Source organism: Bombus pascuorum, chromosome 1, assembly GCF_905332965.1.
Source record: "Bombus pascuorum chromosome 1, iyBomPasc1.1, whole genome shotgun sequence".
Lineage (NCBI taxonomy): Eukaryota > Metazoa > Arthropoda > Insecta > Hymenoptera > Apidae > Bombus > Bombus pascuorum.
The window spans coordinates 11566613-11592711 of record NC_083488.1 but is presented as its reverse complement, the minus strand read 5'-3'; the positions used below and the strand labels follow the sequence as shown (position 1 = coordinate 11592711).

The window sequence follows — 26099 nt, the reverse complement described above, 5'->3', positions numbered from 1 at the left end:
GCAGGCTCCTTCGCGCCTTCTAGGAGAATGTTGCCCTGTGGGGACGTAACTGTGCCATAGTTGTTTTATTACGAAGCGTATCGAGTCAATTATCTGCCCTTTTCAAATGATAGAGGATGTGTTATGAAGTTGGCCATCGTGTGATTACCTGTGGTAAGTCGTTTGACGTGACTTGGAAGACCCAGTTTTTAGCGAATGGATTTTGTAGTTTTGTCTTTAGTATTCCTTTGATAGTTGCCTGAACGGTACAAATATTATTCTACGAGGTTTCCCAGTAGAGAAATTATAAAAACGCGAATTTCTTTCCTCTTATGACGATGTCGTATAAACACAGGATCGTCGTTATTTTAGAAACATGAAATATAGAAAAACCAAGAATAGAGTTATTAGATTTATTAGTTATTCTTATGGAATAAGAATAGAAAAATAACATATGTATTTCATACAAGTACCAATGACTTGTCCAAATCAAAATACTAAAACTACATACATATCTATAAGATCATGAAAAATTAAAAAAATCAATTTCTCTCTTCAAACATTATCAAACACACCGTACACACCCATACGGTCCTCGAATTGCAAAAAGAATTACTCTCAAAGACAAAGATTCCACGCATCGCTTTTCACTTAACAGAAGAAGAAGGTAAATTCGTGGCGTAGATGTGAATTATAAAAGCTGGTGTCAAACACCGGACACGTATCAAAGGTAGCCACGACAAACAATCGCGGCACGAGCACAACTGTGCAAACAAGATAATTAACACCTCTCGACCTCGACATTATCGGTGCAGCATACGAGCCTTGTGTACTTTTCCATTTCACGGACGGATTTCACGTCCTTGTTTGTCGACAAACTTGCGATCGATTCATCGAATTGTGCATTCGCGCGAAAATTCGCATTGCAACAGCGCCGATTAATGCTGGCTATGAGTTGAAGCAGTTTTTGCAGGGTGTATGAGTCTACAGGCTACTAAAGCGAATCGATGTGCGAATAGGAGCGAGTTGGGTCGTTGGGCGCGTTAATATTCGTGTTCGTTATGGCTACGAATCGCCTTTCTCTTTCGCTTTCGTTGTATATTCTATTTTTTTTTAGTTTTTATTATCGACGAAGAATTCTTTGGCTTCGATTAGTCGTACAACGATAATTCTGCAATTTCCTTCGTTTCTTTTGTCGTAAGTGAACATTTGTTTACTGTCGTTACATACTCTACTTGTTTGTTCTCCATTGTCAACGAGGAACAGGTACAGAACAGAATACAGATTTTATGGGTTAGCTTTTGTCTGGTACAGTTATATGTTTTCTACAGCTTGGTACAGTCTTACTGTATTTTTTGTGACAGTAATGCGTATAATTTTGTGACATAAGATCGTGAACACGATACAGCTCTTAAAATTAATTCGTTTTGTAAAATAGATGAAACATATTCGTATTATTACGTCTACTATTACTACTATTAGACGTTACGGGGCTACATGATCTATAATTTTACTTTATATAACATTATGAATATATAAAAAGTGACTCAATATTAATTTTTCTATTTTATTATAATCTACGAGAAGCGTCACACAGATCAACGAATCCTACGAATTTTAAAACTCCATCGTCTCTTTCATTAATACTTTATCGTATTATCCGCATATGCAATTTCACTTCCAAAATCCAGCCTGGCACAAAAGCTTCCACATAACCATTACCGACCGTATAACAATTTCGCGGCGGTTATCAAAAGAATCGGTAATCGTGGAGCATGCTTCAGTGTAATTCGAGTAACGAACCCAAATGCAAATTCATCTTGCCTCTGGTGAAGAATAATTAAATCCTTTCTCTCGTATTTTCATGGTTTTCCATTTCGACCGGACAGTGTAACGCGTCCTTTCGCGATCGACCGGTAATTAGTCGAACCGCGATAAAGGAACCGTAACTTACGATCTTCAACACGATGTTGCACGAGTTACAAACGATGTGGTCCCGTTCATTTACAAAATGAACGCCAGCCAACGACGTTTTTCCACGAATTCGTCGAGTTTCGTGCGGTTGCACGATCAGCCTCCCGGTATCGTATTATTTAGGGGTTGCTTTCACCATGATTTATCGCTGTGAACCGCGTTGATACGCGTCGTTACATCGAACCGTGTGCTAACGATGATAACGCTAGTTTCGTACACTCGTTGAAAATCCTGGAATTAGCGGACAGATATACGGGGCTATTCCTCTCGGTATGCACCATGCGAACCGCGGCTATGTTTCCGGTATTCTACTCGAGAGAATTTGTGAATCGTACGGCTTGCTACAGCAAGAATGCTCGGCATAGCGGATCATGGTTATGGAAGAAATTCTTTGAACATGTTGTAGAAATTCGGCGATTCATGGAGGAACAATATCGTGTAGAATTTTGATTCTAAAATTTCCTTCCTCAATTTGAATTTCAGTTTATTTACGGCGAGAAAACACATTACAGTATACAATATTATATTACAGATTACAAGTTATAATAGAATTATGAATTAAGACAAGGTACGGTACAAAAAGTACTTCGTTGATTTTCAAGTTTGAGAAAATATAATAATAAATGGATGTGCAATGTTGGTATTTAACGCAATGCGATTGAAACTAGCAGGATATCCAAACGATTTGTCACTGCATATGAAGGAGATCTTAGGATAAGGTGTGAAATCGTAAGTTTCTTGTAGCAGCGACATTGATTTTGAATTCTCAATGATTTCAGGGCAGTATATAAGGACGTTAAGCAGTTTGTAAGAAAATAGAACGTTTGTGAGTTATTCTTCTACATTCCAACTTAAAATTGGCCTGTAAGGCCAAGAGTAGATATTATGGGCCGATAATCGTAAAATGTAAAAGTCATGGATTCCTCACAGTACTAACGCTTGTATAAATAATAGTTTTCTTTCCTGCAGCAGCATCCTCAATCTTTTCAAATAAACATATTTTTCATATTTTGTAGTCAAATTGGATCTTTTGTATGCAAAATTGATTTCCTTGCTGTTCTACGTGTTTTAAAAATCTAAGAATATTTCGCGATGTTTATCAATATTCCTACGATGTTATATAATTCCACAGTAAGGTAAAAATTGTTTTCCAATAAAAATGAAAATTCACAGGATGAAATTTACTTTTTGAAAATTAATTTTGTTGTTCAATGTTGCCTAATTTTCTTTGTCAAATTTGTTAATTTTCACAAAAATCCAAATCCCTTCTACGACAACTCAAAGGTTGCAGTCACATAAATTTTCGATATTTCTCAATATGCAATCGTCATAATAATCATAGTAATTGTACAAAACGTAACGCCGTAGGTACTGACATTAAGGATGCTCGGGTTAATCAATCTTCAATTACTTGGACGATCTTGATCATAAGACAGAGAGAGAGAAAGAGAAAAGAGCGGATGAATAGAAATCGTAGAGGGTTTGTGTGAGCTGAATCGGAAGAGATTCAGCGGGCGTGATTCAAATCGTCAAAGTAAACTCTGTCTTTTACGAACGCACGAGGCGCATGAATGCTTCATTCATCGGCACGGAAAGCGGCCGGTGAATGGGTGTCTCTCATGGGCGCAGATATCTACGCGTGATACCTGCGGCAGAGCTTAAATGGCCCATGAATTTCCTCGTTACCTTTTTCTTCTTGTCCCTTCTCCTCTTCCGCCTCGCATTTTTATCCTCCAAGCTACCGTGTGCTCCGATTTCAACGAGAAACTGTCGAACAACGGTATTCTTTTAACAGGATCGGTGATATCAATTTTCTAAGACGAGAACAGACTGTGTTTCTTCTTTTCCTTCAAAGAAGCGGGATCTTCGACGGTTGAAACAATTTCACAGGTTTTTCATCGAGTTCAAAGGATAATTATCGCTACCACGATTCTTCAGAAAAGAAGAAAATTACAAATATTCGAAGGTGAAAATAAAGAAACAATCGTAAGAATGAAATATGTTTTTGGGAAAGTAAATGGTTCACTATTTCTTCTTATTCGAAGTTCAAGTTAAACAAGCCTTCGCCCTTATAGTTATAAGAAAGACTAATCCAAACTTCATCTTAGTCTTCAGAAAAGAACGTTTCTTCTCCGCAGAAATATAACGCACTTCGAGTTTTTACAACCGCGGTGTGCGCGACTTCAATGCTGCTCCCTCGCAGGGGAGAAATATTCTAAACTATAAAGAAACTACGAAGCGCCAGATACGCAAGAAACGTAAACGCTTCCCCTTTAACTTAGCAATTTGACCTAAAAATTTGGTTTCTACTACTATCGTGAAATTTCTCTCCTGCTTGAAAATTCACGCTTTAACGTCCTTCTATATTTCCCAGTTTTATACGTCGTCAAAAAAAGACTGCTGGTTCAGTTCGATTATCGTACGACTTTTTCTACGGTTACAGCAGCTACTCTTTCAAAGGACGCGAATCGAGGGACGTAAAAAGTTTGGAAAGTACAGAAGTTACGAAACTAGCTGGGACGGTTTTGTTACGGGACAACGGTTATGCCCCTGCTAGCCAGACGAAACTTTCTACCCGATTGTCGTTTATAGCGCGAGACGAATATCCAAACAAGTTCAACGGTACGATTCGCCGCGAAACTCTTCCTGACGTTCGGAACGAATGGTCCGGCTAGTTTGCAGCAACGAATAAAACGTTTCATCGCTAGAACTTTCAAAGATAATCCGTTTTGCTTGTGTAAGGATAATAAAATGAATTATGCCTTCCGTTTGTATGGTGTTTTGGTTCGCCTTGGAATGTCGTTTGCTCGAATATGGAAGCTTTATGCGATAATAGCTTAATAGAAGTTAGATGGCTTTGCAGAGCACGTGTGGTCGCTTTAACCGTTGATGTGAATTTTTTCTTCAACGTTTCTGCCGTTCTATCCGGGGAGTTTAAATGGCAAGAAGAAATAAGAAATAATATTTTTTACTGAAGAACAATTGCGCCGAATATACGGTTAATCGTTGTAACTAAACTAATTCATCTTTGCTTCTAGATTCACCACAAAGTGGATATCAGTTTCAACTTCTCGTACGAGTAACAGAAAGTATATGATTTTCCAAACAAAACTACACTAAACGTTTTTAAAATCGCAAGGAATCCTCCAGCGACAATAAAGAATATAAAATCACGATGCAGTTATGCTACTCGTAATACAATATACTTTCTAACGAACCCAAAATTATTCAACTTCGATATCTCAAAAGAAAAATCACAATTTTCCAAATATATATCCATCGCTCTGATCTTGAACCCGATACACTGTCCTTAACCTCGAATCGTTCTATTCGCACAAAGCATATGCAACCCCGCAAATTCTCAAACAATCGATCTATATATGTACCTTTATATTCCCCATTCACGTTCTAACCCATATACTGCTTCATTATCCAGCGAAAAAAAGGAAGAAAGAAAGGAAGGAAGGAAAAAAGGAGAAGTGAAGGCTGGACGCAGCACGCGTGTTGTCGGTAACGGGTCGAGAATCGAAAGAAGCTCGCACCCCTCTCGAGCGACTCACCCTGCTCTGCTTAGTGAGGTTGGCGCCCATCAGCCGGCGATTCTTCGTGGCGTCGAGGACGTTCCGACGGGGGGTGCCCTCTCCGCCGGGACATTCCCGTCCTGTGGGTGCAGAGGGATTGACCCCTCCTGCTGTTCCCCAACGGTGCACTCGTGCGGCCACCCTGCCTATTGGGCCCTCCACCAGTCCCCTTAGAAGTCGTAACGTACTACCCCTGCACGATAGTCCACCACCACCACCACCACCACCACCACCACTGACACCACTCGTAGTGCAGCTACCAACGCTGTTACTACCACCGTTATTATTCTTCTGCCCACGACTGTTGCCGTGTTCGTTGATAGTTCCACTGTCGTCACCGATAACACCACTGCCACCACCACTCCTGTCGTCGACACTTTCACCCTCCACCTCCTTCGTTTCCAGCCTCGTTGTATGTTTCGTCTCCTCCACCCTCTCCGTTGGTCTTTCTCCTGTCACCTTCGCAGATGATCGGCGCCCTCGTGATTCCCCACGGTCTCCGCCACCCTCTGGAGAAGCGCGTCGCAGCTGTCTCGAAATCGTTGCAGCTGCAACGCAACTGCTCGATCGACGAACCTCGTGCCGCTGCTCGAGCCTCGTGGCTCACGAACGCTTTTCTCTGCTATGAATTTATTCGGATCTTTTCTGCAAATGGAATTTTTTCTCCAGAAAGAAGAATCTCTTGTTGAAGTGGAGATCTTTGTTATTGCGAAGATTTCTTCTTAATTTTGACTTATTTAGAAATTCATCGGATATGTCGATTTCTGATTTAAGAGAGAATCTCGTTGATAAAGTTGATGGTATTTATGGAAGGATAGGAGGGTGGATTAACTTCCTGGAAGACTCTTGCTCGCGATGCTGTTTTGGATGGTTGATGAGTGATCTCGTGGGTTTGCTTACTCGTAAAAAATACATACAAAAGATATATCACGATCTGGAGGTAGAGGATTTCGTGGTTGAAAACGAGCTACGTTCTATCGGGAGTAAGGCAACGATCTTTCTAGATTAGGATCGATAAAATTTCGGATCGGCCATCAGCTGAACACGTTCTCGTTCATCTCTGTGCATCGCTCGAACGTACCAGGTGTCCGCCTGTCAACTCCCATTACACAGTCCGTTCACTGTCATGTCCCGATAGACGGTACTCGTCATACGAACTCGTGTTCACTGGACATCGATACTCGCACGTCGCTGCGGCCGACAGCGAGACAACGAGCCACCCCTTCTGTCCTTCAAAACTCCGATCGATCCTCTCTTTCGATTAACTACCTCGCCGACTGTTACTTAAACCTCCACTGCCAGTTAAAACTTTGATATTTCAGGCATCGAGCGTTCAGGCAACTTTTAGCAAAGTCCACATACAGAATATTCGAAGTTCTCTATAAAATATTCCAACATTTATTCATCCCTTATTTAAGCATTCACCAAGTTCTCAAAGTTGAAATTTAGAAGGTCGTAGAATAAAAGTATAAGAGTCATTGATAGGATATTTAAGAAATTGTTCAAAATTATCCAAGCGTAGAATATTTTCTTATAGTGGAAGAGGTAGCTGAGACGAGCGAAGGTGTCACGCGCGTCGACGATGACGACGAGGATCGGCGTGGAACGGGGCGAAAACACGAGCTGACGTCCGTGTGGCGCGCTGGTTGCCGACCGACTGACTGCCTATCGCCGATTAACGGCCTCCCTTCGCCGTGTGTCTGACTCACTCCAACCCTTGGGGAGGATTTTCAACGGTGCGCTTGCGTGGCTCGCGCGTGCATACGCACGGTGGAGCGCGTGAAACAGCGCTGCTGATCCTCCTGTTCTTACACGTTCGAAAAACGACGAAGAAGCGAGATTCTCGTTGGACAAAGATAGCAAAACTTTCTACGTATACTTCTTCCTGGTATTTTCTTTTTCTTCGTTCTTTCACGTTTCCTTTTTGTTGCGCTTGCAGTTTGGTTCTAAAGCAAAAGAGGTGGTGGTGGTGGTGACCGAGGATGGTAACGTGGATGGTAGTTTTTTTAGGTTTTTTCAAGGATCCGAATTTTTCACGGTCTTTGGTGGTTGAGAAAGTTTCTTGTTCGAGATTTTGGTTTCATTTTCGAGTCTTTTTTTAAGGAGTTGTAGAAGTACATTTATAGCGTGTCGTTTTTAGGTAATTCACAATGGAAAATCTAATAGCGAAAGACCAACTGAAAATCTCTAGTTTGTACGAAAAAACAAGGCAGCGAGATTATATTAGAAGATCTGTATCGATTTTTCTTGAATAAATATACTCAATCTCTATCTATTCTATCATTTGTTGGTATTTGGTGATCGAGGAAGTTTGTGATTTGGCATTTTGATTTCAATCCTGGATTTTTTTTATTTAAAATTCTCTAACGAGAATTGATTGTAAAATAAACGCAAATAATAAAAAAAATCTTCGATTTTCTTTTATGAAGTTGTAAAAGCCTTCCTTTTAGGCAATTAATGAACAAACTAGACAACAAAATTCGATTACGAGATCCGTATTGATTTTTTTTTGTTCAATAATTTACTCAACTTCTATTGCAAATTATTCTACTGAACCAATCAAATGACCAATTATAATAAAATAATGAACCAATGAAATGAGACAGTCTTATAGACTGATAGATTGAAAGTTTTATGGATTGACATATTATTTGTTACACAACAAAAAAAGATTAAGCTTAAGACAATCGTTAGATAAAAATGTACAAACAATATATGCGATTTTCTAATGGTTTTGGATAGCTTAAAAGAATTTCGAATATAAAATTCGATACGATATAATAATACATATAACATTATAAAAATCCATGTAGACGGTAGACAAGCAAGATTTGCGTTGATTAGGGTCAGTAAAAGCAACTCGGCCAAGCAGCGATCTAAATCGCTCAAGCTCATCAGAATCCACTCCCTCGTAAGACACTGGTAATTACGTAAACAGGGTATGAAGACGGTCGCTATGGAATCGCTTAGATTAAGGTCTCGTAATCTCGTTTCCTATCCTCTAATAAATTCATAACATCGATTGACCCCCGATATCCTTCGCGGTTAATCCGCTTTATGACATTTTAAAACTGATTAGGGGATTGCGCTCAGATCAGCTACCCCTCATAGAAACCGCCATTATTTTGAAAATTCATCGACGAACAATAGTCGCGTATCAATCACGTACGAAATAATCGATCCTCGTGATTTATTATCGCACGTTTTACCACGGAACGACGTGAATTTTATTTTAACGGCGGAGTATTCGAACACCGTGATTTGCTAGAATTTTCGTCGGAGGGTAAAATGGCGTTACCGCGTTTTATATTTATAACGGGAATTTTTCGCTGTCCGCTGCGTTTAATATAAGCCGCTGGGGTCAGAGATATTGAGGTTTGACGACGTTTACAAATCGCTGACGGCGAACGACGCGGTCGTTGTTTCGAACGAGGGATTCTGTTTCGTGAGATTATTCCCTGTGAGCTGCTACTTTGAGAATTAAATTGAATGGCATGGATAGCGGTGTTCGTTACGTCGACATGCACCAAGTTTGCAAACCTGACGCGAAACGAGTAGCAGCAGTTGGCGAAATAGCTGTCAAAGACTTGGCGCGGTGAGAAGCTTAAAAGCTCTTGACGCGTTCGTCGAAATTAACCGTCGTTAAGATACATACATTTTGACACGGACACACGATATTTCTTGATGCAACGTCATTCACATTTTGAAAGAAGAAAACTTCAAACTAAACAAATGAAGTTTCTAACTCTCTGATATTAAAACAGTGAAAGATATAATATAAACGAAGGAAAAATATTATTTTACAGTGTCGACATAATTAACGAGTATTGTTATAATATCAAATATTTATAACAAGATTTCACACGTGAAATAACTCGTAAGACATTAACTCTACTAATTTGCTGATGGACTGACGATAAATCAGGAGTATCGTTAGACCAAAGAAACAACACTGGACGATGATAAATACACGTTGGTTTCTGAAGGAAAGTGAAACTGCCCTGTTCGATCGATGCGTCCGTTGCTTCGCCATTCCGCAAAGTATATTAACAGGTTGCCAATATCCCGATGGCGAGCAGGCAAGAGGATCCATGGAGGGCGACATTGTGAGGCAAACAATTTAATATGCGCCGCCTCTCAACGAAAGTCCTTGCTAAGGACCCTTCCTCGGCATACCTTATCTGTCTTCTAACAGTCACAAAGCCGAGATCTCCACGTTTATTGGAAAGTTCTACTGTCGTGCGATCCCCGGCCAGGATGAAAGGTGCTTCTGCACCCCCGTCATCATTCCTCCCTCCTCTCTCTCTTTCTTGTTTCTCTCCTCTTCTCTGTTCTCATCTTTGTCCGTTCCGTATCATCGATACAGAGACGCCAGTAGCTCCGGTGCCTCTTATCTGTCGACTGTTCAACGTTTCGTGGTACGCGGGCCTGATTCGGTAGAAAGCGGAATTTGCCTGGCATTTCCCGTTTTGAGAGATTGCCTGGATCTTCTCAAGCTATACAATTAGACGAGATAAGACATCGTAGTCGTAGTGGAATTTTATTCGGCGTTGAGTCGGATTTCACTCGGTTTGTTCTTCTCTGATCTCTGGAAGTTATGGGAGAGCTAGGGTGTTTCAGAGAAAAAGGGTGGTTTTAAGTCACGGTGGACGCGATTCAGATGTTTAGTCAAAGAGAACGACAGATCGTAGGAATTGAAGAATACGGCAGAACTGTGTATCTAAGGATTTAAAATAAGGAGAGGAAAGTTTCCTTGAACGTCTGTGACGAATTTAGAAGAAAATAAATCGTGTATACCATAATAGATATACATACATTATGGTAATTATGGTACGAGAAACGGTGGATATTTGGTTGAAGAAACCAAATTTTTCTAGAAATTAAAGAAGGAAGAGTTGATCGTATATTTAAGAATTTGAGATAAGGAAAACTATGTTGATTATGACGAATTTATGATATTTAGTAAAAAAAAAAAAAAAAAAATTCTTCCAGAACTTGACAAATAAAAGATTGATATCCAAGAGTTTAAAATGAAGAATTCAAATGAAGAATTATTTATGCTAAATATTATCTTGATAAGATAGAAGCATGGAATTTTCATATTTTTGTGATCTTCGATCCCGGCACGTTCATTCCTTTGCACAGTGCATTTTTTTCATTCACTGCATTGCTTCGAAAGCATGCCACCCTCGAAGGACAGCTCGAACAGCTGGATTTTGTGCCTCCCTTGTTCTTTCCTTTTTCTACCAGTACGGTCGACCGACATATGAAAGACAGAACGTTCACGACGGCGAAATTCACCAAATGAATCTCGTTTCATATATATGTCAGTCGCTGAAACGTCTACATTCGACGATCAATATCCTAAGAATTGGTTTCACATCAAATTCAAAGCTTCCAAAAATTGGAGACAAAAATCCAAAAATTCTTCCAATCTAAAATCCCAATTGTCTAGAAAATCAAAGACGAGTTAAATTCTCCTCAGTCCTACCTCACACCTATTCAAGTGTACAAATTTCAAAAAAATCACGTTATCTCGTTCGAACACGTTATACTCAGATACGATGGGCAACAGACAATTTGCCAAACGAAAGACACAAAAAGACACTATAGTTTTCCAAAATGTATTTATATTTACCAAAAGAAATGAATAAATAGACGATATATTAGGGAAGCGGTGAGCGTTATTAATGCGGTAAAAAATTGTTAGTGCAGAAGTTATTAAAATTCGTTTCTGTACATCTTATTCCCGGAAGAAAAGTTGTGCAACGTGACGAAGCTAAGGTTCAAGATACGCAAAATGCGTGTTGTTACACGGGGGTCGCGAAAACAGCGAGGAAACGCGACGAGCAACCGGTAACGTGTTAAGTCACACACGGCTCGTTTCCACGCATAACAATGTACGAGAGAAACCGGCAGGAACAATGACGTATGCCCATCATAATGCGTTGCTGTGTACGTCTTCATGGCAATTAGCATGCATCCAGCGGAGCTTAGGCCACGTTGAGGGGGTGTCCGAATAATCCCGCGTGATCTACGCACGTTTCCGATACCCATATGCACTGTGCTTATGCCAGTGCTTGCCGCAAACCCCACGTATACAAGTAGCCCCGTATTACGTCCACGTGGGGGGAACAAAGAGGGCGGAGCCCTTTGAATAATTTCCCTTTTTACTCCGGGGAACCCACCCGGCTTTATTTGTTTCCTGCTGAAAATCGATCAACCATATTGCTGTAACCACTGTTTAATAACGATCTACTTCAGCCAGAGGATTTGCTGTCCTCTGGAAACAGAGCGAGGATCAGCGGTGATCGATGATGATTAATTGAGACGTTGCGTAAGATATGAATTAAAATAATAATTATTATCGCTAATAAGTATCTTTGGCTTCTATCGCCAAATATAATTTTCAACTTGACGTATTGCACTTTTAGCGAAATATTCCTTTTTGGATGTATAGTAACGTTCGTATAAAGAAATCAATAAGAGTGAACTTATCGTGTCTTTTCCTGTGATGCTCAATCGTTGAATAATTATCGGTTAAATGTTAGTTGGTCGGCAGGATATATTTAACAATATTCATTGAGGTTCCTCAAATAAAAAAAGACTAAATTTTTAGAATAGAAAGTAGTATTCGTTAACCTGTTTCTTTATTCTACTCACGTTTCTGTAGGAAGTAGCGAATGGTCGGAAGATACATACCTAAAACAGAAGAAGAATATTCTCATCAGCGATGCACTATGAAACGAAGGATTAAGTTTCCTCACGTACTATGATCAATCAAGCTGACACAGTGTACAATTGTAAATGTTTGTAAACGACTCGATCAATTCAGAAAAATGTGCTATTCAAGACTCCGGAAACATTGCCCTACATCTTTCTCATCTTTTCATGTTTACCGCGAACCGATTACGTGGCTCATTTCATTTCTGAAACTTTCATCCCATAAACTTCAACTATGTAAGCAACTTTTATGATAAAAACCTCCGCGCTTTGAAACTGTGATTTTTGCATTCTACTTGTCAAAAAGGACCATATTATTACAATAAGAAAAATATGTCACAAAGTCGTAGTGCTCCAAAATAAGATTTCGCCAACATGTTTTACGAAAATGAATTCCGTATAGCGAGATAGGAAGCGTAGCAAACAACGTAAGCGTCGCAGACGAGGATCAAAAGAACGTGGCGTTTCTGTAAATCGTAGAAAGAGAGAGAGAGGCGGGGGAGGGAGAGAGCAGCTCTTAATACAGGAATTACACGTCGGGAAGGAAACGTGACGAGATTTTTACGACAGGAAGGAAAACGTTGACGGCGACAGGAGGAAAATTCGAGATTTGATATTTCGGCGAGGACTAGCTGAAGACTCTGCACGGCAAAGCGGAACCGAGTCTCTCGGTGAATATGAACAAGAAACGAGTCGAGCGATGATAACGCTGAAGAGCTTTCCGCTGTACTGTATCGTATTTATTACGCGTGAAAGTATGAAACGACTCTCGGCGACTTGTAAGCGTACAGGAGAACGACGATTAGCAGCATGCAATAAAATAACTTTTAGCGAGCACCGTTGCGCGATACTGGCTCGTTTTTTACATCGCAAGTTGCAAGTTGTTGCACTTTCCAGTTCTGTCGTCGTTCGTGTCGATGTAAATCACGCAATTCTGCTGTTCTCTTCAATTTGGCAGTGCAGCTGATAGACGATTATTTAGTAGCTGAATCATGGTTTTTGTTTGGGTCTGGAGTTTTATATATGTTTTTAATTTTGAAATACGTAAGTTGCATTATGCAGACCTCTGTGAACACATACGATGATATATCATTAATTCGTACACTATGACGATGGTTTTTTCGCTTATTCCAAATTTGAGGTTTATACGAATGGATATAACTACAATAGATACGTCTTTTGATATTCTATGAAGTGGAACTGAAATAATGTGATTGAATGATCCTATTTAAGATAAGTGTACGACTTTGAATGGCTCTAAAATGTTTCAAATGTTGATATAATTTCCAATAATCTCAACCATGAAATGGCTATAAATATTATTCAAACAGCCTTGTTACGACCTTGAATAATTTTCGAACGAACTAGAGTTCCTCTGTGCTTGCCTTTGATATTTGGACAAATATCTGATCACAATAAACGTATATCACTTTGTGACTACCTGCTACGAAAACATTTTTGGCGAACAATCGTATATTTCGTAAATAAGGGCGTGTCATTGGTTAGGTTAGCTACGTTGACGTTTTTGCTCTTTGTCCCCACCATAAACAGGGGTTGGATGTTGCTCGCCGAATAATTGGTAGGTCAGTAATGACAATCATTTAGATTTTCTCTGTGGTCATTCATCTCCGGTCATGCGTGCAATGATATTGCAGGGAATCGCAAAGATCCACCCCGAGGAAGACAGCTATATCTTTTTTCTTTCATTTAATGAATTTAATGCACAATAAATTCTGGTTCTAACGAGCAAGAGAAAATTACAATTCTCCATTTCGTCAGTATATAAACATCGAAGCTGAGACATTGTCATGTTTGTTCTATTCATTTCTTGATTTCTCTAATTTTGTTCATTTGTTTTCATAATTAGCTCCAATTATTCCGGAATTATAACTTATTCAACTAACGTTTAGTAATATCGTATAAACTAATATAAATAGACTACGAATTTTTATGCATTCATGGCAAATTTGAAAAAAGAACATTATTAGACCATTTTCCACGTATGTTCCACTTTGGAATTATATCCGTAAAATTATAAATTTGCATAAATATCCAGTCTGCAATCGTTACATAAATTTCTTCTTCCCATGAGAGTACCTGTCGCATGCAAGGTTGCCGGAAATTCTGTCAAATTTGGTGAACGAGGGCACGTCCCTCGGTGGGTCAGTAACGACACCCCTTTTATCCTTGGCGGTAACCCCCAGGAAGCGGTGATGCTTCTCCAAATACATAATTCGTCGGCGAGGAACAAGTCTATACGAGTCGCATCCCTGTTCTCTCTTGAGCGTGGTTGGTGGGCGTGTGTGCGTCTCGCCATTAATTAAAGGGGCCCCGGAGTGCACCCTTCTCGATAAAAACCTCCGGGCGTATAGAGCGCGGGGGCGATGATGGTTGTTCCGCGAATACCGGGGTGCGGCCTCGAGATAGCCGAAATAACGTGGGGTCGTACGGTCCACCGACGATCTCCGGATTTTAGTTTAAATTTCCAGCTACAAGCCGCGTCATTAACGGCGATTTATCGCTAGTCGGAAACACCAATCGATTTCAACCCTTTTATCGATTCCAGATCAGCGCCTTTTTAACTTTAAAATAGAGATTTTGGGATATAATTTGTTATACGAGAGAGGAAGGTCATTGATCTTCAAAAAATTCTTTCTATGATTGGAAAGTTGAAATGATAAATGATAATTTAACGAATAAACAAATTTTTTACCGTATAGTATACAAATAAATAAATGTAACGAATGCAAATAAAATATTTTCTGCTTAATCTCTCTTTAAATCTGCGAAGATAAGTTTTACTGAAAATCAATAACGTTCAAACGATAAATGGCATAAAATTAATAAAAAGTCACTTGTGACTTCTTAGTTACATACTTTGCCATTTCAACTTCTCAATTATGTTGCTCTAATTTCTCCTTGTTCTAATGCGTGATCTGCAAACTCCTTTGATACACAACTCTATCGATACTCATATGAGTATCGGTACAAGATACAAGAATATTCTTGTATACCTATATTTTCTTTTTACTCTCTTTAAATACTCGAATCTTACTTTACATAATATAACTATACCGTAGCTACTTTATCAATAATGTTTCAGTAAAGATTTACTATATACGCGTAACTAGGCAGCAACCTTATTTTAATATTTTTTGCTCTTCCATCCCCTATGCCTTTAATAACACGCAAGAACGCACAAGATCGGCTTTCTACTGTGTAAAAGAAGGGCGAAAGGCAGGACATAGAAACAAAGAAAGAAAGAACGGAGACTATAGAATTTATCGGCAAGTTCTGTTCGATCTGGGCGCAGATTTTTGTATCGGCGGGCCGGCGAACAATTTACGTTCGTTGTCTGGCTGGGCGCAACGATTTATCGTCGTCTGGCTTGTTTTCCAGCGCGCCGTGTGTCGAAGAGTATACGTGCGAATTGAAATACTAGAAAACACTTGAACCGGGGCTTTTTTTCTCTCTGACCCGAGGAACGAACGCGAAACGAACCGAATTTCTACCTCGCGAAATTTCCATTTTGACTTCCATCCCTCTTTCGGTCGACTCCATTAAAAAACGCCAACGTGTAAAAGGGTGGTCCGCTTTATCGTGTCACCGATACCACTTCCTCACCGCGCTAGTTCATCGACTGTCTCGGTTGTTCGTTCATAAATAATCGGCCGGCAACATTTCCATATTGTTGGCACGACGTTTTATCAATTTGCGGATTGCAAACGAGCGTATCTTTGGTACACGGACCGAAGAGTTTGATGTATAGAAGCTGGCGAACACGTCTGTTTCATGGCAAGTTTGGATTTACGTTAGAACATGAAGATCACAGGAACAGAATTTGATAAACAATTTTAGGACTCAGCGCATTATCGATCAGTTACCATTTTGTCGCTAGTTATCTAAAACTATTCCTTTTTTAAATACATTTCGAATATTCTAAGGATCTAATGTCGATTGTTGCAATATTAAATACATTCTGAATTGTTTAAAAGGTTTCGTAGATATACCATCTGCTATTAGGAGATTATTTTTATCTTTGAATTTAAGAAATTACTATTTCTTTAACTATGTTAGCCGCTAGTTGACATCGACAGTATGCAATCAGCAAATATGGTGTTGTTACGTTTTTCCAGTGTGCTCTTTACACGCTTTGATATTCAGAGAAGAGAGAAAGAATTCAGAAGTTGTTATAGGTAAATATGCTTCTATTAGTCGATTAGCGATCTGTTTGACCCATTGATACTCTTCAAATTATTTGCATAATTATAGAGATTATTTGCATCTGTGATATCAAGTGGCATCGTAATACAGGTATTAAATGTGTAATCAATAATAATGGCTACTGTCCCGCGTTATCTGGTTAATATAGCATGGAAAAAACAGTAATAATGACTACAGACTGTGGATTTTCACATTAACTAGATCGAATGATTATCGTTACCAGCGATTGGAACATTATCTACTCGTTATATATTCGTAATTCTGAATGCATGAACGGTGTACGCAATCCCGGAAAATACTGAACGATGTCCGGCATGTAATATTCATTAAGAAGTGTTTATGAATTATTCGTATAGAGATGGAACTTGCGTGATTGACAAATTATATATATTTATAAATTTACGTTACTTATTTAAAGACACGGTAAAAATTACAGCTAAATACATATCGATGTACCTCCAGGTTTCATTATTTTAATCTACGTTCAAGGAGTTAAGAAACTTATCAATTTTACAATAAAAGATCTACTACCCCACGATTCAATATCACTTTCAATTTACTTTACTATGCAAACGTGTACAAGCATAAATTGCCGTTTAGTTTACAACGGATGCTCATTGTTCCAAGCAACGAGCATATCATACCGGATTTGATGCAACGCACAGAAACGATACGGGTCAAAGTGCAAAGTTATGTACCGATCAGCTGCGCCACCGTAAACCACAACGCGCACTGTTTCATCCCCTAATGTGGCCCGGTCATTAGTCATTACTTAGGCCTGCTGTTCGACCGATTAGAATGGGTTAGTGGGATGCGATTTACCATCCCACGGGAATTTTCAGCCTTTTGCCTCCAGATACTATCGTAAGGGGCGTGACGCGTCTTCGAACGCGTTCATTGTTATGGAAAAATCGACACATGGAACGTGTGCCTCGATACGACTTCTATTCGAAGGGTAGGTAGATTTCACCCTCTTGTGATGGAACTAACTTTTTTGAAGCTTTCTCGTGATTTTATTATGATTGATGGTTACATGAGAATCTATATATATATAAAAGATTATTAATAACTCAGACATCCGTATTACTCTTCCAAAACAATGATCAGAAAATAATCTTATTATATTCTCTCATCTTTATATATTGTTTTTACAGTACGCAATATTCTTTCGAACGCGCGGCTGCTTTTTTACAGGACGATAATATTAAAACAAAACTTTCAATACTGTTGTATTTATATCTGAAATAAAGCAAAAGTAATATTATTTTGCAATACACAACAGAACGGTTCAAACGTACTTGCGTTAATTATATTTGAAGAGGCATTTGCTTTCAATTAGTGACTAGGATATTAGTGACTAGCATAGGAGAGGAAATAACATTTTAATTTAAAACAACCAAAGATATATTCAATGTTATGGCAATCGAAATTGTTGAAAAAGCTAAGTTCTATATTGTTTATCGTGTATTTCACCCATGGTCTTCGTTTGGAGAAATATGAACTTGCATAAACATACATAGTCTAATAAAAATCTGTAATTCCAAGGGCTAGCTGGATATTCTGAAGAACAAAAGCAGCGAAAATTGCACCCTGTAGCGCCAGGTATAATCGTGTCCTACTCGTAAATCAGAGGATGATATTGCCCTCGGAGGGATCGATCGAATTCTACGTAGTCCCCTTTGACCATCGAATTAATTGGTTCCTATGATTTACTGAATTTTCGCGGGTCGATCAGCGTATCCACGGCGTAGATTCGAGGAATCATTGAAACGCGTATCGTACCGATACTCGGCCGATCTTGAACCGTCGACGCGATCCTTTGATCAACGTACGCTGATAGCAGTCATCGCAAGCTATTCCCCTCGATGACGATTCGCATTGAACGTGACTACGCCGCGATTAATTGAGACGTAATCACGCGGTGATTCGAAGCGTAAGATTGCGTTCGAGCGATGTAACCGAACGCAAATGCAATGTGCGCAAGATTAAGCGATTTCAGTCGTGCACTTGATGGATAATCGATGGACAGTGAAATTATCGAGATATAATTGTTATATAATAATCGAAGACTATTTTTACGTAGATTCGGAATTTTATGAATAGGGTTAACAATGGTATTCTTATTTTTGCAAGTCTGTATCTCGTTAGATGTTCCTTTTTCTCGATATTTTATTCGATTTATCACAAGTTTTATTAATGTACCATTGAAAATGCAAACGAATCAATTTTTGAAAAGATAAGTAGCTTCGAAATTTGCATTACTGAATTTACATTGCTGAAGATGCTAACAGGCTCAGTCCGAGTGTAAACACGCGAGGGTTAGGCGGATGATTAAATACTCCTTTAGACAAGGTACGTTTACCTCGGTGTTCACAAAAAGAGGGTAAAAGAAGAATGCTTGTGCAAATTACAGACTGACAAAAACTAGTTACCCATCACTTTATCGTCGAAGCGTTGGGAAAAAACTGGGATTAATGAAACGAAAGTAAATGTTCCGTAAGATGGTGATGACAGTTTGTTATTCGCAAAAAGTTAACGAAGTTCTTCATCTTCGATGCTTCCCGTATCGTGATTGCAAAAAATTACATTATACAAGCTCAGTATAGGATTTACGTCATTCTAGCAAGCAAAATCGAACGTAAACTAAATACCAGTTAATAAATATCAGATTAATTAAATTAATTTCAGCTTCTTTACGTCATTTTCTTTGCAATGTGTTCATTGGATTTAAAATATTTTTAAAATACATTCTAGTTCAGTCTTGACCACAGTGAATATTGCTGCGTGCAGAATTTTCCTTCAATACAATCCAAGGAAAATGTTATTTACTATTCATTCGTTGGATTCATGATTTTTAATAGCGCAAGAAAAAAGATTGTTTATCAGAGATTTAAAAACCTCACAATTTATATATTTCATCTCAAACAAAACAATTATGCCTTAATTTATCGAACGAACTAAATTCCTCTATATATAGAAAGAATGACCCCTTCAATGAGGATGGTTTATTCATGGATGGCTTTCAATATTTAAACAACGACAGCAATAGCAATTAATGGCGATCAGTTGTGCAACAGCGCGAGGACGACGTTTACCCGATGGTCGAGAACGCGTGCACGCGTTGCATTCGAAGCAGAGTCGCAATCTATTAAGGGGTTTCGCGCCCTTCGCGAGCCTATCCGGTTCAACCCTTCGAGTACGCGATGACCCTTCGGTGGAAAACCACGGGTTCCGCTTTCCTCCCGTTCTGGTTGCGGTTCTGCACGGGAACCCATGCGTTCTTCCTCGTTCGAGGAACACCGACCGAATTTCCTTCGTTTCTGATTCAACAGCCGGAAATAGGGAAATATTTGACTCCCTGGACTAAAAACCATAGGATGGGAAAGGGTATAAGCTTGATTCTGTATGTTTTGATTGGTCGGAGGACTGTGCTAATTGAGTAAACATATGGTCGTACATAAACTTTGAGTTTCAAGTAGTCGTTGTTCACGATGTTGGAATTATCAATACAAAACGAAGAGTCTTTTTTGCGAAACTTTAATGCTCGTATCATATTATATTTTAAAACCATTCGTCGGAAATACTTTATATGTAATAATATTAAATCCTCTTCAAGTATCTTTAAATGAAAGTCATATCGAGCAAATAATTAAATTAGGAGAATGACATCAAAGAACACATTGAAGACCAAAAACAGTTGTTTATCATAACGTTATGAATACTAGAATTTCTTTAAATTTTATAAAATTGCAGAAGTTTTTAATATATTCTAAACTTTGTGCAATATTAAATTTCTTCGATTTGTTTACAAAACTATCTCAATTATACGATCATACGATATATTGAATATATTCCTTCAAATATTTATATCATAATTAAAATCTCGCTATTACCGTGAAATTATACTTAAGACATTGTAGCCGTTTAGTAGCCAGACTCCACCACCTTCAAATCTTTACTACATACTCGTGTCTCAAAGATTCCATTTCACTTTTCACAGAATGAAAGCAATCTTCATATCCAAGTGACGTTCATCATGCAAGTTGAGAGCCTCGCGGAACACGTAGAATTTTTACACGGAGAACGAGACCAAGCGCGAAGCTAAAGCACAGCGACGCACGATGAACGAAAGTAAAGTTTATGCAACGATAACGATCGTCCTGTACTTAAATACGCGTGAATTTCCATGGTTTTTCCCCAGGCGTAATTCTTGGAAGCGGTTTTACGACATTTTTACTGTCCTTGGCAACCCTCGTCACCGGAGAGATACCTGCGGGGGCTGAACACGCTCGGAGTACATTTTAAAATTATCAAGCAAGGCCACACGGAGATACTCTTCTTCCGCGCGTCGGCAAATATCCCCGCGAACGATTAAAAACCTTAACGTTTATGACATTGCGTAAGAGTGTCTGCCGCAGCAGACTCGCCAGTCGGCAAACACCATGGATATCAAAGGATTCCAAGAAATGAGAAAAACTGGTTTACGCTTCCTAAAAGTGTCTCTTTGATTAAGTGTTTTCGAATCTATAAAATGAATTTGAGAAATAGAGAATTTTATAAATTTCGAATTAATCAAATAATTTTATCCATGCAAAATACACATTTTAGACTTACACTTCTGCTCAAAATCCTTAGGACAGCTACTGGAGTTAGATTAAGTAACTGAAGTTTTAAGTAATCGTTAAAAGATATGAAGGAACATCAGTTAACTTGATGTTTTATGCGACGAGGAAAATGTAATGCATAAAGTATTAATCTATTAAAATTCATACTATAAACAAGTATACTAAATCTATATTAAATATACTTATTAAAATCAATTCGTGTCCTGATATTTTCAAGCGGAAACGTATATTTCTGTTCAGTTTGTTTGAATGTTTGTCTTACGTCTGACCTCATGTATCTTATTCCACTTAAGTCGCTACTGAAAAATATGTACTATTGCATATGTACAAATATTTATATTGATTATGTAATATATATGGCATTATGCTTATACTGAATACATAATTATGCATTACTATAGAAGAAATAAATCTTTTTCAAATAGCTACGATAATTATTTAAAAGCGTTGCCTCCTCACCGATTTCAAGGTCATCATTCTGAACAACTTTTTCTTATACAGTTATCGCCTGGCTTTCGTTTCTGACATATCTGCAAAAACCTTTTGTTGCATTTAGATTTATAATTGGTGACACATGTATTTCTATGCTAGCGCTGCCGGCCGCCGAGAAGCGGCCGGATATAAATTTAGCACATCGTATAACCCATTAATTTTTCTGCTTTGTTATGTAGATTAGGCTACATTATGGGAATTTGGTCGCCGCTAGGTGACCGCCTACGTCTGAATTCACACTGTAACGAACATTCACGAGGTAGGTTTAACAAAAGTTTTTGCAAATATCTTGGAAACCAAAGGCGAGCGGCGGTAACGTGTATAAGAAAAAGTTGTTGTATTAGGTTGTCCGAAAAGTGTCTTTCTTTTACAGACACGTCTTTTTCAACGGCGCATCTTTATACAAACATGAAACCGAATTTGTCGAATGTTGTGATCTTCATTTTGATAGAACAAAATGGATTATACGTAATTCGATAAAATAATATAAAACGGAAAATGTTGTGCATCTATGATTTCTTTATAAAACGGATAAAACTTTTCGGACGACCTAATATGTACGATGACCTTGACAATGTACTTCAAGATCATTGAAATCGGTGTGGAGGCCACACTTCGAAATAATTAGCAAAAATTACATTAGCAGTTCAAAATATGCAATATCCTAACATATGAATATGAATATAATTAATTAAGAAACATCATAGGATTTCCAGTAAAATTAAATCATTCGTAAATTGCAGATGAAATGTATATAAAACTAGCAATTTCTGCATCTCTTAACCTCTTACAGTCACAAACTAATCGATACTGCGAGGCGACCTCGGTGCCAATGATTGATAAGAAAAAATCGGCCAATAAGAAATACAATCTTTTTCGACGATACCAGACGTTTCTAGAGGGTTCTCCGTTTCTTCGTCCCGATTGTTTTTCATCGTATTAATGATCGATATAGCAACGAGTCACGGTTCGACGTCGTTCTAGCGATATCGTACCTTTAGACTGTTTGCGACGTCGCGGCGCCATGAAATCCGGAGGGTAGTGTCCCTTCTCTGTTTCGTCCTTTCGACTTCTATCCTTCTCGCTCTGTCATTCAGACCCTTCCTTCTCCATCCCTCGCCATCCTTCATCCTCGACGCCTTTGAATTTACTTCTGTCGCCTCAAGGACTGGCTGCGTATTGATATATCGTCGTTTCGATCAACGTTGCTACGTGGATCGCCGATCCAGCTCAAACACCATTCCCGCCCCGATAAATTTCGTTTTCCAACGATGCATTTATTCTTATTCTCTCCAAGATGCAGAGAGTCAATGAGATACACGGACAGATGTAAATTATATTCAGCGAGAGATAAAAGTATTCGTACAGTTGGAATTATTAAATTATTAATTATAATAGAAATAAAAGGAGCAAGCAGTTTTCTATACTGTTAAATATATTTAAATGATTGTACATAATCGCATATTACACAGACATTATAACAACAAATTTATAGAAATATAAATATTTTAGTTGGTAATTTATAACGAGACAATCTAATGGTAACTTTCTGAAGACAAAAGTATTCATACAATATTAATAATTAGTGTACGTGTTGTAATTAATTTTTCATTGGCTTCCTTGTTCGACGAATAAATGGCTGCAATTTATTGGGTACAGATAATACCAAGTTTTTAATAACATTTGGTATTACGGATCGCTTTTAAATATTTCTTTTTACGTTGTATGGCATTTGCGGATTAATATTTATTGTATAGTTACGCATGTATGTTCATGTTTCATGTCTATAATAAACTAACTGTGTAAATATTTTTTATTCGCACCATTGTGCAAGCGATACAATTGGCTATTGAAACGGACTGAATCGCTGAATATCGATTCAATAGATAAAGTTTGGACATTTCCGGGAACCGCCGATTGAACAGATAGATGCGGTTACAAACTGTACGATCGTTAATTAATAACAAGCAAATATTCGTAAAATAACAGACCCACCAAAATCTCGAAACCACAGTGAACAACCTGGGAACTTGAATAATATAACAGTTGAATAAAAAAAGGAAAGTACGGAAACACCGATAACCGCGAATCAGAAATTCAAGCAGCTCGTGAAAAAGCATCTCTTGGAAGCGGGTATAATGGAATAAAATACGGCTGGCGGAAACGAGCAAGTATCGAGAAGCCAGACACGGTAATTCATAATTCCACGACATACGTGTACACATACGGTACAAGAAGGGGAAAAATTTGCAAAGGAAATTACCGCGTGTCTCTTTTCGTGGTGCATGCTAATTCGGTTGCATTACTCGCAAAAAAAAAAAAAAAAAAGAAAAAGGAAAAAGAAAGAGAAGGGGATGAAACAAAAAATGTGGGAAGAGGAGAAAAAATTAGGAAAAATTTCTATATCAAAGGGATGCTAACTACGTTACGAAAGATGCGACGCAAACATCGATGATTATTTATGTAAATTTGTATCATGCGCACCGTTAACATCGATTCATTGGAGATTCACCCTGGTCGCTTGGACAACAAAGAACTGTCTCGCCCTGCACGTGCGCAACCCTGTAATCCTTTCAAAACAGATCCGCGCGCTGGCGATGGAAATTATGCGCGACTCACGTACCGACGAAATTTGAATTTCAACGTGGGAACCTCGTGTCCTACAACTCTCGCTATATTTGTTCTAGATGTCGCGCGGAATAGTTGTACCGATTTATTTTATGCACAATCGTATTACAACATTGTGAAAAAGCAGAGTTTCGTTCGAGAAAGACGGAAGAACGAAGCGTGGATGGTGCGTAAATTCGGCTGGAATTTTGCGGTATTTTGAACGTGTCTAATGAGCGATTCAGGTGGTAATTTATCTACAGATTATTGATGTGGCGCTTTCAGCGTGAAGAATGATTTATAAAATATTTATAAAAAATGGGAAAGAGATGATCTTTTTCTAAATTGTTGTCTATTACGATAATGGAGACAGTGATATAATAGAATGAACTTATTTTCTAAAATTTTTTACTTATGTATTTATATTTAATCGTGTACTTAAGTAATGAAATTAAGAAATTAGTAGAAAATAAAGCTGATCTCTTTTTGAATAGTTAATTGTCGTACTTCCTTTAAAATCATTTTTACAATTATGGGGTGGGGTTAAAAAGATTGAAAAGTTGCGTATTTATAGAAACCAGAAAAGTCAAAGAAGTCTTTTCTATAAAGTTTCGGATTGAAACTTTTAATGGGTAAAAAGCTCGATCGAATATGTGTTCCTAAATGTGTTCCTCATTCGCAGATTTTGTAACCAGAACACCACAAAGAAACTACGAAGACAGATTAAGAAGTTTCTGAAATCAATGTCACAAGTTGCTTTATTTCTTATTGTTATTATAATTCCGGAAACTTCCCAATTTGTCCTCGCGCAAGGACAAAACTTTACTCAAGGTGAAGCGTTTTCAATGCAGAGGAGCCTGCAAGTTCACTGATCTACGGCGTATCTTGTTAATTATTATTTACCTGCCTGGAGATAGAAGTAATTATACCGTGAGGCGGCCTGCTTACATTTTGGATAATTATTCCATGCATATTTTAACAATTCGACGTCTGGCCCTTTGAATCGTCCTGTCGGGATACTTATTGTATTGCAAATGTACATCGTGACTGACGATAACGCGATTAAAGCGGAATAATCGCGGGGAGCGAAAATGAAAATTCTATTTTGCTGTATTTCGCGACACATTCCCGTATTAAATTACCCTGTTCCACGTCCCTCTTTCTACACGTGCTTTCCTAGCTGTCGTTTCCTTCGTTTCGCTTTCTATCGTGGTTTTATCAACTGGCAAGGTAATTTGTTACTTTCCCCTTCCTCTGCTCGTTCACCCTTTCTTCCTTCTGTGGCGGAGAACCCCCCGTCGATCTTCGAGCCGCGTGAATACAGAATCGAGGGGCGAGCTCGGATATAATAACCGAAAAAATAAGCGCAAACACCACGAGTGATTACGTGAAAGTTTATGACATAAACTGCGTTGCACGGACGGTGATTCACCTGGATTTTTAAATATTTAACGAATGAATTAGTGCTAAGAATTATAACGTAGTGATACTAACATAGAAAAGTGTTACGTAGATACTTTATGCGTGATTGTACAAAATATGGGATAATCGAATGGAATATCAAGTAGATAAAACAATTTTTACTAAAAAATTTGGGAAAGATAATTTTCGGAGAATTATTCTATAGAAATTTTCGAATGTTTCCTAGTAAGAAGAATCTCCGAAGACTTCTATTCTCTTATACATTCTTTCATATTTTCTATGGTTGTACGATTTATCAATCATGATTTCTCGAGCTGGTGCTGCTCTATTTCTCCCCATGCAAAGTAGATTTATTTCTCATCGATTCGATTTATTATCCATCTGCTTTCGTCAGAAGAGCTCGCATAATTCGGTCAGAACAAGCATGATTTGTCAGAATCGTCTTGTCAGGACGAGTCCATCGACGCAGGAA

General features: G+C 38.4%; 2 protein-coding genes across 9 annotated transcripts in view; both read right to left on the bottom strand.

The window, feature by feature from the left end:
* The window catches only part of LOC132904638 (uncharacterized), a 394190-nt gene that overhangs the window by 47930 nt on the left and 320161 nt on the right, over positions 1-26099 (bottom strand). Inside the window, exon 1 of one of the 8 annotated variants that reach the window (XM_060955358.1) lies at positions 5514-7198. The exons of the other annotated variants lie outside the window; for them this stretch is intronic. Coding sequence (XP_060811341.1) covers positions 5514-5543 — 30 coding nt within the window. The 5' untranslated portion in view covers positions 5544-7198. Of the gene's footprint in view, positions 1-5513; positions 7199-26099 lie in introns of those variants that run through there. 8 annotated transcript variants of the gene reach the window in all.
* Positions 1-26099, bottom strand: part of LOC132904675 (bumetanide-sensitive sodium-(potassium)-chloride cotransporter) — a 202168-nt gene that overhangs the window by 86144 nt on the left and 89925 nt on the right. The window lies entirely within an intron of this gene.